General features: G+C 39.3%; 1 protein-coding gene across 3 annotated transcripts in view; it reads left to right on the top strand.

Annotated features, from left to right (window-relative positions):
* KLHDC1 (kelch domain containing 1) overlaps positions 1 to 12,864 on the top strand; it is a 65,544-nt gene that overhangs the window by 22,289 nt on the left and 30,391 nt on the right. For 2 of the 3 annotated variants that reach the window (XM_003930550.4, XM_074393986.1), the window contains exons 5-7: positions 6,475 to 6,553; positions 8,344 to 8,427; positions 12,373 to 12,456. In XM_003930550.4, the coding sequence (XP_003930599.1) occupies positions 6,475 to 6,553; positions 8,344 to 8,427; positions 12,373 to 12,456 (247 nt within the window). The remainder of the gene's footprint in view (positions 1 to 6,474; positions 6,554 to 8,343; positions 8,428 to 12,372; positions 12,457 to 12,864) is intronic. The other variant, XM_074393987.1, reaches the window with a different exon arrangement.

The following is a 12,864-nucleotide window of genomic DNA, read 5'->3' as shown; positions in this document are numbered from 1 at the left end:
CTCAGGTGACCCGCCCATCTCAGCCTCCCAAGTGCTGGGATTGCAGGCATGAGCCACTGCACCCAGCTTGCTAAACCTTTTCTTAAAGGTTGTGGTAAATACATAAAATAGAAAATGTTTTGTCCAGGCATGATGGCTCGTGCCTGTAATCCTACCACTTTGGGAGGCCAAGGTGGGCAGATCACGTGAGGTCGGAATTTCGAGACCAGCCTGACCAACATGAAGGAAACCCCATCTCTACTAAAAATACAAAAAATTAGCTGAGCATGGTGGTACATGCCTGTAATCCCAGCTACTTGGGAGGCTGAAGCAGGAGAATCGCTTGGCCCTGGGAGGAGAAGATTGTGGTGAGCTGAGATTGTGCCATTGTACTCCAGCCTGGACAACAAGAGTGAAATTCCAACTCAAAAAAAGTAAATAAAAATAAAAGTTTTCATTTTAACTATATTAAGTATACAATTCAATGGCACTAATTACTTTCATAATATTGTGCAACCATCACCAGTACCTACTTCCAAACTTTTAAATTACTCCAAACAGAAATTCTGTACCCATTAAGCAATATCTCCCCATTCTCCCTTCTTTCCAACCCCTGCTGACCTCTAATCTTCTTTCTGTCTATAATAATTTGTTAATAGTCAAATAATAGGTATTTAATAAAAGTTGAATCATAAAATATTTGGGTTTTTTTGTCTGGCTTATTTCACTTAACATAATGTTTTCAAGGTGCGTTATGTTGTAGCATATATTATTCCTTTTTATGGCTGAGTAATATTCCACTGTATGTATATACCACATGTTGTTTAGCTGTTTATATGTAGCAAGATACTTGTGTTGTTTCCACTTTTTGGCTATTGTGAATAATGCTGCTATGAACATTGGCATATAACTTTGATCAATTTTCCATTCTTTTGAGTATATATGTAAGAGTAGAACTGCTGGGTCATTTAGTGAGTCTATGTCTAAGTTTTTGAGGAACCACCAACTATTTTCTGTAGTGACTATACTATTTTACTTTCCCAGCAGCAAGGTACAAGGGTTCCAGTTTCCCCACATCCTCATCTATGCTTACTTGGGGTGTGTGTGTGTGTTTAATAATAGCTATACTAGTAGATGTGAAATTGTATTTTACTGTGGTTTTGATTTGTATTTTCCTAATGGCTAATGACGTTGGTTGTCTTTTTATATGCTTATCAAACATTTGCATATCTTCTTCGGAGAAATGTCTATTCAAATCCTTTACCCATTTAAAGAAAGTGAGTTGTCTGCCTTTTTGATACTAAGTTGCAGTAGTACTTTATGTGTTCTGGGTATTGATCCCTTATCAGATATATTTAGTTTTATTTTATTTTTCTTGCTTTGGTATCAGGGTAATGCTAGCCTCAAACTAAATTATGAGGTATTCCCTCCTCATCTTTTTTTTTTTTTTTGGGAAGAACTGGAGTGGGATTCGTGTTAATTCTTTTTTAAATATTTCGTATTTGAAGCCATTTGATCTTGGACTTTTCTTTCTTGGGTGGGTTTATTTAGATTACTGATTCAGTTGTCTTACTTGTTACAGGTTTATTCAGATTTTCTGTATCTTCTTGAGATATATTTTTTGTTTTTGTTTTTATAAGAGTCAGGGTCTTTCTCTATTGCTCAGGCTGGAGTGCAGTGCTGCTGTCATGACTCACTGTAGCTTTGAACCCCTTGAACCCTCAAGCAGTCTTCCTACCTCATCCTTCTGAGTAGCTGGGACTACAGGCACATTCCACAATACCGGACTAAGATTTTTATTGGGCCGGGCGCGGTGGCTCAAGCCTGTAATTCCAGCACTTTGGGAGGCCGAGATGGGTGGATCACGAGGTCAAGAGATCGAGACCATCCTGGTCAACATGGTGAAACCCCGTCTCTACTAAAAATACAAGAAATTAGCTGGGCATGGTGGCACGTGCCTGTAATCCCAGCTACTCAGGAGGCTGAGGCAGGAGAACTGCCTGAACCCAGGAGGCGGAGGTTGCGGTGAGCCAAGATTGCGCCATTGCACTCCAGCCTGGGTAACAAGAGTGAAACTCCGTCTCAAAAAAAAAAAAAAAAAAAAGATTTTTATTATTTGTAGGGATGGGGTCTCGTTATGTTGCCAGGTTGGTCTCAGACTCTTTGCTTCAAATGATCCTTCCACCACAGCCTCCCAAATTGCTAGTTATTACAGGCATGAACCACCATGCTTAGCATTGAGGTATATTTTGTGGTGTGGGTCTTTCCAGGAAGTTTACTGTTTCATCTAGGTTATCCAATTTGTTGACATACCCTTCTTCTTGGTATTCTGTTTGTTTGTTTGTTTTTGAGACAGGGTCTCACTCTGGTTGCTCGGGCATATTTGTAGTGGTGCTCTCTTGGTTCACTGCAGTCTCAACCTCTTAAGCTCAGATTATTCTCCACCTTAGCCTCCCAAGCAGCTGGGACTACAGGTGCACACCATGCTCAGCTAATTTTTTTGTGTTTTTAGAGACAAGGTTTCACCATGTTGGCCAGGCTGGTCTTGAACTCCTGACTCAGGCAATCTGCCTACCTTAGCCTCCCAAAGTACTGGGATTACAGGTGTGAGCCACCATGCTCAGCATAGTATTCTTTTGTCATCCTTTTTATTCTGTAGTATTAGTAGTAATATTTCTTCTTCACTTCTGATTTTAGTAATTTGAATTTTCTCTCTTTTTTTCTTAGTTCAGCTGTCTAAGCATTTGCCAATTTTGTTGATCTTTTAAAAGTATCAACTTTCGGGGGTTTTTTTGTTGTTTTTTTTTGTTTTTGTTTTTGTTTTTTTTGAGGCGTAGTCTTACTCTGTTGCCCAGGTTAGAGTACAGTGACACAATTGCGGCTCTCCGCAACCTCTGCCTCCCGGGTTCAAGCGATTCTACTGCCTCAGCCTCCCAAGTAGCTGGGGTTACAGGCACCCACCACCACACCCACCTAATATTTTTGTATTTTTAGTAGGAACAGGGTTTCACCGTGTTGGCCACGCTGGTCTTGAACTCCTCAGCTCAAGTGATCCTCCCGCCTTGGCCTCTCAAAGTGCTGAGATTACAGATCTGAGCCACCCCACCTGGCCTGTTGTTTTTCTTGATTGTTTTTCTATTCACTATTTTATCTCCCCTCTAACCTTTATCAGTTCCTTCCTTCTACTTTCTCTAAGTTAGCTTAGAGGATTTGAGGTTTTTTGTTTTTAATATAGACATTTACAGCTGTAAATTTTCCTCTGAGCCCTGCCTTTGCTGCATCTCCTAAGTTTTGTTATGTTTATATATTCATTTATCACAGGGTAATTTCTCATTTCTCTTATGATTTCTTCTTTGACCGTTTTGGTTGACAGGATTTTTTTTTTCAGCACTTTACAGATTTTATTACATAGCTTTTGGGGCTCCATTTTTCCTTTTCTTTTTTCTTTTTCTTTTTATTGAGTTGGAGTTTTGCGCTTATTGCCTAGGCTGGAGTGCAATGGCACCATCTTGGCTCACTGCAACCTCTGCCTCCCAGGTTCAAGTGATTCTTCTGTCTCAGCCTCCTGAGTAGCTGGGATTATAGGCATACACCACCACATCCAGCTACTTTTGTATTTTTAGTAGAGGTGGGGTTTAACCATCTTAGTCAGGCTGTTCTCAAACTCCTGATTTCAGGTGATCCACCCATCTTGGCCTCCCAAAGTGCTGAGATTACAGGTGTGTGCCCAGCCAGTTTTCTTTTTCTTTCCTTCCTTCCTTCCTTTTTCTTTCCTTACCTTTTTTTTTTTTTTTAAGTAGAGATGGTCTTATTCCATCATCCACACAGACTGAAATGAAGTGATGCAGTCATGGCTCACTGTAGCCTCAAACTTGTGGGCTCAGGCATTCCTCCTTCTTGCTCTCAAGTAGCTGAGACTACAAGTGCCTGCCACCACAGCCAGCTAATTTTTTCTTTTTTTTGAGATGAAGGTTCACTCTTGTTGCTAGGCTGGAGTGCAGTGGCATTATCTCAGTTCACCACAACCTCTGCATCCTGGATTCAGGTGATTCTTCTGCCTCAGCCTGCCTAGTAGCTGGGATTACAGACAGGCTTGTACCACTAGGCCTGACTAATTTTGTATTTTTAGTAGAGACAGGGTTTCTCCATGTTGGTCAGGCTGGTCTCAAACTCCCCACCTCAGGTGATCCGCCTGCCTCGGCTTCCCAAAGTGCTGGGATTACAGGCATGAGCCACCATGCCTGGCCTTTTTGTAATTTTTTGTAGAGTTAGGGGTCTTACTCTAATGTTGCCCAGGCTGACCTGAAACTCTGGGGTTGAAGCAGTCCTCCTGCCTCAGCCTTCCACACTGCTGGCATTTCATAGTTGACCTACTCTGCCCAGCCTGGCTTCCATATTTTTTTGTGACAAATTTACTCTCATTTGTGTTTTTGTTTCTCTGTATATGTCTTTTTTTTTTCTTTACCTGTTCTATATTTTTGCCCTTAAATAACTTGATTAAATATGCCTTGATGTAGTTCCCTTCTTTGTATTTATCTTACCTGGAGTATGCTTAGCTTCTTGGGTTTGTAAGTTGATATCTTCCATCAGTTTCTTACTAATTACGTTGTCAAATATTTCTTCTCCACATTTCTTTGTCTACCTTTCTGGGTCTCCCATTACATGTATGTTAGACCATTTTGATATTGTTCCACAAAGCTTTGGCTGCCTGTATCTTTTCTTCCCGTTCTTGGCTTTTGTGTTTTAATTTGGATATTTTTTATTGATGTATTGACTTGTCTTCAAGTTTGCTGATCTTTCCCATTGCTGTGTCAAGTTTGCTGTTAATTATCAAATTCCAGGAAGGAAATTATTTTAAAAAGTTTGATGTTCAATCTATTTATTGAATTTTTTAGTTCTGACATCTTATTTTCCATTTTTAGCATTTCCATTTAGTTCTTTTCTATGGTTCTATGTCTTTGCCGAAATTACCATTCCTTCCTGCTTTTTCTCCACGTTTTTCCACTACTAGTATCCTCATCAGAGCCTTGTTTTTAATGCCAGGCACAGTGGCTCATGCCTGTAATCCCAGTACTTTGGGAGACCAAGGTGAGTGGATCATGAGGTCAGGAGTTCGAGATGAGCCTGGCCAGGATGGTGGAACCCCATCTCTATTAAAAATACCAAAATTAGCTGGTCTTGGTGGCAGACACTTGTAATCCCAGCTACTCAGGAGGCTGAGGGAGGAGAATTGCTTGAACCCAGAAGGCAGAGGTTGCAGTGAGCCAAGATCACACCATTGCACTCCAGCTTGGGTGACAGAGCAAGACTCCATCTCAAAAAAAAAAAAAAAAGCTTTTTTAAAGGCCCTTTCTGATAATTTCACTATCTAGACCACCTCTGAGTCTGTTTATATTGAGTCTTTTCTCTCATGATCATTGGCCACTTTTTTGTGCCTTTTTGTGTATTTTATAATTTTTATTTTTTGAGACAAGGTCTCTCTCAGGCTTAGGCTGGAGTGCAGTGGTGTGATCATAACTCAGTGCAACCCTGAACTCTGAGTTCAAGCAGTCTTCCCACCTCAGCCACCTGAGTAGCTAAGACTACAGGTATGCACCTCTCTCCCTCCCTCCCTCTCCCCCTCCTCCTTCCCTTTTCCTTCCTTCCTTTCTTCCCTTCCTTTCTCCCTCCCTCCCTCCCTCCCTTCCTTCCTTCTTTCCTTCCTTCCTTCCGTCCATCCATCCGTCTTCTTAAGTTGCCCTGGCTAATCTCAAACTCTTAACTTCAAGCAATTTGCCTGCCTCAGCCTCCCTGTAGTTTTTTTTTATTATTATTATATACAAGATCTTCTATATGAAGGAACAGTAAAGATTGGAATAAATTATATTTATCTTCAGAAAGGGACATGTCCTTTCTTCTTTTCAAGTTGCTAAAGTAAGAGTTAAGTCCATCTAATCTGTAGGTGATTTGTGTTTGGGCCTTGTTGTAGTTTTAGTTTGGTGGAGTTTTACCACTGGCTTCAAATGTTTTGGGACAGTACTTTCCTTTATGAGGGCCCCGTATTTGAGCACTGAGATTTTCTAGAGATTTTCAACTGTGGAGGTGGAGTTTGCAATGAGTTGAGATCACGTTCATGTCACTGTACTCCAACCTAAGTGACAGAGGGAAACCGTGTCTCAAAAAAATTTTTTTTTAAATCTTTATTTGCTATGGCAGTATATATATGTAGCTGTTAAAAATTTGAGTAGTTTCTTCTTACAAACCCTGTATGTGCTGGATTCTTCCTCTTGCTGTTACACCAGGAATAAAAGCAGCTATGGGTCTCTTCTGTCCCATTGAAAGCTCATCACTTTGTGGAATTGGTTTATTTAGGTCTCTCTGTTTCCTCTGCTCTTTGTTTTCTTTAAACTGTGATTTTGTGTTTGGGTTGTTAAGGTGAGAGGATCTTTTTCAGTTTTCTATGAACAAACTGGAAACAGAATTTCTCAAGTGTGTCCTTTTGTATTTGTTTTTCAGACTAATATATTTTGGTGGTTATGGGTGTAGGAGACACAGTGAACTCCAAGACTGTTTTGATGTTCATGATGCATCTTGGGTAAGAGAGTAATCACTGTTTACATTTTCCTCCAGTTCAATATAGCCTTAACATCTTAGAAATAATAAGCCAGGCTTTCTCATTTTTGGAGCTACCAATTTGTCATAATTGACACGATGGAAAAAATGTGTTTTCTCTCTTTAACATTCAGATCCATTTGGCAAAAGGTATCTCATCTAGTGATATTAACCTTCATGGCTATTGGCAGAGTGATTTCTTATTAATCACCCATACCTGCTTCTGTTAGACAAGTAGAGGCTCTAGTGGAACTTGGAAAAATTCTGTTCGTATTTAACCACAATAGGTATGGTTGACATACACCTCTTTTTAGATATGTCCATTAGAATTATTCATTCATCAGACTGGCCTCTAGATAAGAGTGAGTGAGTTGGTAGTGATATTAATTTTTCTACTTATTCTTACTGATTAGACAATAAATCATTATTAATCATTGTTAAAGAAGTTATGAATTACAAAAATAAAATTTTTAAACAGATAATTTAAAAAACCATCAATCCCACCACCAACATGCAGCCTTTCTAGCTTTACCTTCTACCAGCATATATTCTACATTATTAATATAAATAAATATATCTGTATGTATAAATATATATGTGTGTGTATGTATTTCTGTGTGGTTTTAGAGTTTTAAAAATGACATATCATTAAATCTTTGCTACTTAAAGTATTGCTGATAATTTTCAAGATTATAACTTCTGTTTATATCTAGTTATTTTTACCCATCAGTGAAATAACTCAAATTTTTTCTCCTATAATACAGTTACTAAGCTAATTATCATGTCTTGAAGTTTCTAGAACACACATGGGTTTTTTTTTTTTTTTTTCTCATTTAGAGTCTAAATGAGCTGGGTGTGGTGGCACATTCCTATTATCCCAGCTACTGGGGAGGCTGAGGCAGAAGGATCACTTGTACCAAGGAGTTTGAGACCAGCCTGGGCAACATGGCAAGACCCTGTTTCAATAAAAATAAATTTAAAAATGGATTCTAAACTAAGTAAATGGTTTAGCTAATTTGACTTGCTTGACAAGACCTGACAAAAATAAATTATGTGTTTCTGACGCCTGGGTAATTTTTGTATTTTTAGTCGAGACGGAGTTTCGCCATGTTGGCCATGCTGGTCTCGAACACCTGACTTCTAGTGATCTGACATAGAGTACAAAACTGGCACAGAGATCATCTGGAGTAGTGGTAGAGGATTTCAGCACCCTGGGAGATGCTAAACACAGTATACCTGCTAAGTCTTTGCCTTGCTGACAAACGATTTTATATCTTAGGAGATAAAGAAGAGAGTGGTCCTAAGTTTAATCTATAAGAACAAATTGTTTGGTGAACTAGAAGTGATTAAGAAGTTTTAGAAAAAGAAATCATGACCCTCTAAAGTTTATTAAGCAAAAATGAAAAGTTCTGAGCATGTGCTTTAGGAAAACATATTTAAAAATGTAAATATCATTCTGCCCTCTGCAATTTTAAAAAAGATAATGATTTGAGAATATTGAAAGATTGTCAGCAAGTAAAATTATGATTCACTGCAAACAATACTGTGAGAAGGAAAGTTGCCAAACAGTACTGTGAGAAGGAAAGAAAGTGCTATTGGTCTGGGACCATGCTTTGGGAGGCATCCATATATGCATTAGCTTTATGACAATGGTAACACTTAATTCTATTTTTGTAAGGTATCTATTATTTTACCAGTAAATATGTGAGAAAACTGTAATAATAATGTAAACATTATTAAAGCTTTTAGATATTTAAAAAATTTATCTTTTAGGAAGAGCAGATATTCTGGGGATGGCATAATGATGTCCATGTATTTGACACAAAGACACAGACTTGGTTTCAACCAGAAATTAAAGTAAGTGTTATAAAAAGTTATCTTTGTATTTATATACTTATATTTAAAAATTGATTTTTTACTGTGCTACTTGGCTTTTGGAGTGGTGGTTGTTTTTTTTAATTTTTGTTTTTTTTAAGATGGGATTTCACCATATTGGTCAGGCGGGTCTCGAACTCCTAACCTTAGGTGATCCGCCTGCCTCAGCCTTCCAGAGTGCTGAGATTACAGGCGTAAGCCACCACGCCCAGCTTGTTTTGTTTTGAGACGGAGTGTTGCTCTGTCGTCCAGGCTGGAGTGTGGTGGCACAATCTCAACTCACTGCAACCTCTGCCTCCTGGGTTCGGGTGGTTCTCCTGCCTTAGCCTCCTGAGTAGCTAAGGACTGCAGATGTGGGACACCATGCCTGGCTAATTTTTTTTTTTTTTGGGGACAGAATCTTCCTCTTTTTGCCAGGCTGGAGTGCAGTGGCACAGTCTTGGCTCACTGCAACCTCTGTCTCCCGGATTCAAGCAATTCCTCTGCCTCAGCCTCCTGAGTAGCTGGGACTACAGGCACGTGCCACTGCACCCAGCTAATTTTTTAAAAAATATATTTTAGTAGAGACGGGGTTTCACCATGGCCAAGATGATCTCCATCTCCTGACCTCATGATCTGCCCGCCTCGGCTTCCCAGAGTGCTGGGATTACAGGCGTGAGCCACCACGCCTGGCTCATTTTTGTATTTTTAGTAGAGGTAGAGTTTTACCACGTTGGCCACGCTGGTCTTGATCTCCTGACCTCAAGTAATCTACCCACCTCAGCCTCCCAAAGTGTGGAGATTACAGGCATTACAGGCCACCACACCCGGCCTGTTATTTGGATTTTTGTAATTTGGTGTGTAATCACATACTAAGTAGTTCTCTTGAGTACTTTAATAGCTTTAAGAAAAACATCAATTAGCTGGGCATGGTGGCGCATGCTTGTAATCCCAGCTGCCTGGGAGGCTGAGGCAGGGAAATTGCTTGAACCCAGGAGGCAAAGGTTGCGGTGAGCCGAGATCGTGCCATTGCACTCCAGCCTGGGTAACAAGAGGGAAACTCCATCTCAAAAAAAGAAAAGAAAAACATCAGAGCCATAGATGGCACCTTCAGTCCTAACTTCTCAGAAGGCTGAGGCAGGAGTTTCACTTGGGTCCAGGAGTTTGAGGCTGTAGTGTGCTGCAGTCGCACCTGTGAATAGCCACTGCACTCCACTGCATTCTAGCCTGGGCAACATAGTGAAACCCCATCTCTCAAAACAAACAAACAGACAAACAAACAAATTGCATATTCTTCTTCATGTCAGCTGAGGTTTTCTAGAAAAAGAAATATTTTAATGAGGTGCCATCATCATTCTTCCTTTTAAAGATCTTTATTAAAAAGGCTTATTTTAAAAAATCCTTTTATAACAAAGCACATGTTTTATATGCCCTTGAATTCAGAGGTACATGCAATTATGGCATGACAAAAATACATTATCAGTATTCTTTCATTTGTTAGTGACCAAACACAAATTCAAATTAATTTGAGCAATAATGAATTCTCACACAGCTGGAAAACATATTGGAATGGCTCACAAAGTACAAGGAAGAGCCGCAGGGGCCAGGGCCTCAGGAACCGGAGCAGATTACTCAGCATCCTTGCAATACTTTCTGTCTGCTTTTCTCTGTTTCTCTTTGCGTGCTTGTTTCATTCTGTCTATGGCAGACACACTGGCTCATTTTGGAGGGAATATGGTCCTGGCTACACAAGCAGTTATTTGTATTGTACTCTCTTAGCGTTTTATATTAGTCTTAGAAAAGGACTCTCCCTCTGCTTGGGCATGTTTCCACTGTTTACAGCAATCCCTGATGCCAAAGGGATGATTGGCTAGTCTTGAGTCACATGTTCATTGCTACGGAGAGCAGGGTATTGTGACTGATACGCTTACCAGATTTGAACAGAGTGGAATGCTAAGCAGGTCATATATGTGCAGTTACATATGTGTCTACTAATACAAATATATGACCAGAATTCCTTTTTTTTCCCTCTAACATGGATCATAGGAAACAATGACCAGAATTCCTTACAGTCCAACTTCTGTTCATGGAAATGATGGGAAATTCTATGCAAATTAATGTTACAGTTTGGCTATTCTCTGCATCCTCTTTTTCCAGGCAATAAATTTCAGATTTCCGCTGTTCAGGTATTCTCATCTATATAGTAGAATTCTTCCAGAGTTTCAGATCAAGCCTGGAATAATAATAAAAATTTTATTTTGTTGGAAAAGCTGGGAACCAAAATTCTTTTTTTTTGGAGACAGAGTCTCGCTCTGTCGCCACACTGGAGTGCAGTGGTGCAATCTCAGCACACTGCAACCTCTGCCTCCCGGTTTTAAGCGATTCTCCTGCCTCAGCCTCTCAAGTAGCTGGGATTACAGGCACACACCACCAGACCCAGCTAATTTTAGTAGAGACGGGGTTTCACCATGTTGGCCAGAATGGTCTTGTTCTCTTGACCTCGTGATCGGCCTATCTGGGCCTACCTCAGCCTACGTTGGCTTACTTTGGCCTCCCAAAGTGCTGAGATTACAAGTGTGAGTCACTGTACCCAGCCAGAAACCAAAATTCTTAAATGGTTTTCCTTTAAGTGTTATATAGATAATATCTGAATTATTTCTTACCAGTTGACCACAGCACAGTTATTCAATAAGCTTGAAAAGTTTAGGAAGTTATAGTGGATGCAGAGTACGCGCGCGCGCATGTGTGTGTGTGTGTGTGTGTGTGTGTGTGTGTGATAGAATTTCACTCTTGTCACCCAGGCTGTAGTGCAGTGGCAGAGTCTCAGCTCACCACAGCCTCCACCTTCCAGGTTGAAGTGATTCTCCTTGATGCAGAGCTTTGATATCCGATACCCACTTTGAGTATCCATTGAGCTGAAAATGTCAGGTCTTTCAGCACTTGGAATTAAAATACATACATAAAGGCACCCACCATGAAAGCACAGAAATTATGCAGAAGATTCTTCCCTCAAATTTTATTCATTCATCTACCTATGATACTTGCTTTTTCCACCAATTAAAAACCTCTCTAGGCTGGTGTGGTTGCTCACAGCTGTAATCCAAGCACTTTGGGAGGTTGACACAGGCAGATTGCTTGAGGCCAGGAGTTTGAGACCAGCCTGGGCAAACCAAACAAAGCGAAACCCCATCTCTACTAAAAATACAAAAATTAGCCGGACCTGGTGTTGCATGCCTGTAATCCCAGCTACTCAGGAGGCTGAGGCAGGAGAATCACATAAACCCAGGAGATGGAGGTGGCAGTGAGCCAAGATCACATCACTGCAGTCCAGCCTTGGCGACAGAGCAAGACTCTGTCTCAAAAACAAAACAAAACTTCTCTGAAGAAAAGATCTGCTGTATTTATTCAAAATAAAGTGTAGAGAAGTGTTATCAATTAATATTAAGAATTTTAGTAAAAGAGCACTGTCTGGATTAAGCCAAGAGTGAAGTTCTTATTGTAAATTTGAGGCACGAAGAATTTTGGGACCATTTTTAATTTTGTAGAGTTCTGAGATAATCGCATTGTGCACTGCTCACTTCTAATAGTAACTCTGTGTGTGTGAGAGAGAAACAGAGAGGGAGACAAAAAATTTTTAAATTTGATTTTAAAATCTTTATACAGTATTTCAAGCAAAAATTTACATGAAACCTTATTTTGCTAAATAGTGTCAGAAATATAAGAAAAATATTTTCAAAAGTAAAAATCAGGGAGAATAAAATTATTCTGAAGAATAGTATTTGTCGATAATTATTACTATTTAGAATAAACTTTTGCATTAGCGTTTTTAATGGAATTACATAGATAATGATAACTTAGTGGTTAAGAATTTCTCATACTGAACATCAGAATGTAACTTTATTATATATATTTCAAGTCTTTGCAATTTGTTCTGATTTCTACTTGCAGGGTGGAGTTCCACCACAGCCACGAGCCGCGCATACGTGTGCAGTTCTTGGAAATAAGGGTTATGTATTTGGCGGACGTGTTTTGGTTAGTGTTTTTAATGGAAATGGTATTTTTATGTACAGTTCTCCTTATAAAAATTTATCCTCTGATTTGGGGAATAATAAAATGTTAATATTATCTAGGGATTAAAATGGCATTCAGTACTAACATTTATCTTCTATTTCCTAAACAGACCATACATGAACAATCATAGATAATTATAAATCATATTTTAATGAAGAGAATCCTTCACTTCAGTGCAGTATAAGAAAAAATCAATTTCTTGTAATCTAAAATGTGTGAATTTAAACCAATTTCTTCCTTTCCACTTTGATACATTGATTTGGGAGCTTTGTGTCAGTCGTATTAATGCTTAGCATTGTTTTCCAATGTTTAAACGTCTCATGTTAAGTAAAATAGAGATAGTCTATTTTTAATCTGAACTTATTTTAA

This window comes from Saimiri boliviensis, chromosome 2 (assembly GCF_048565385.1).
Source record: "Saimiri boliviensis isolate mSaiBol1 chromosome 2, mSaiBol1.pri, whole genome shotgun sequence".
Lineage (NCBI taxonomy): Eukaryota > Metazoa > Chordata > Mammalia > Primates > Cebidae > Saimiri > Saimiri boliviensis.
Note: the sequence above shows the minus strand (reverse complement) of the source record. Positions and strands in the feature narration are given on the sequence as shown.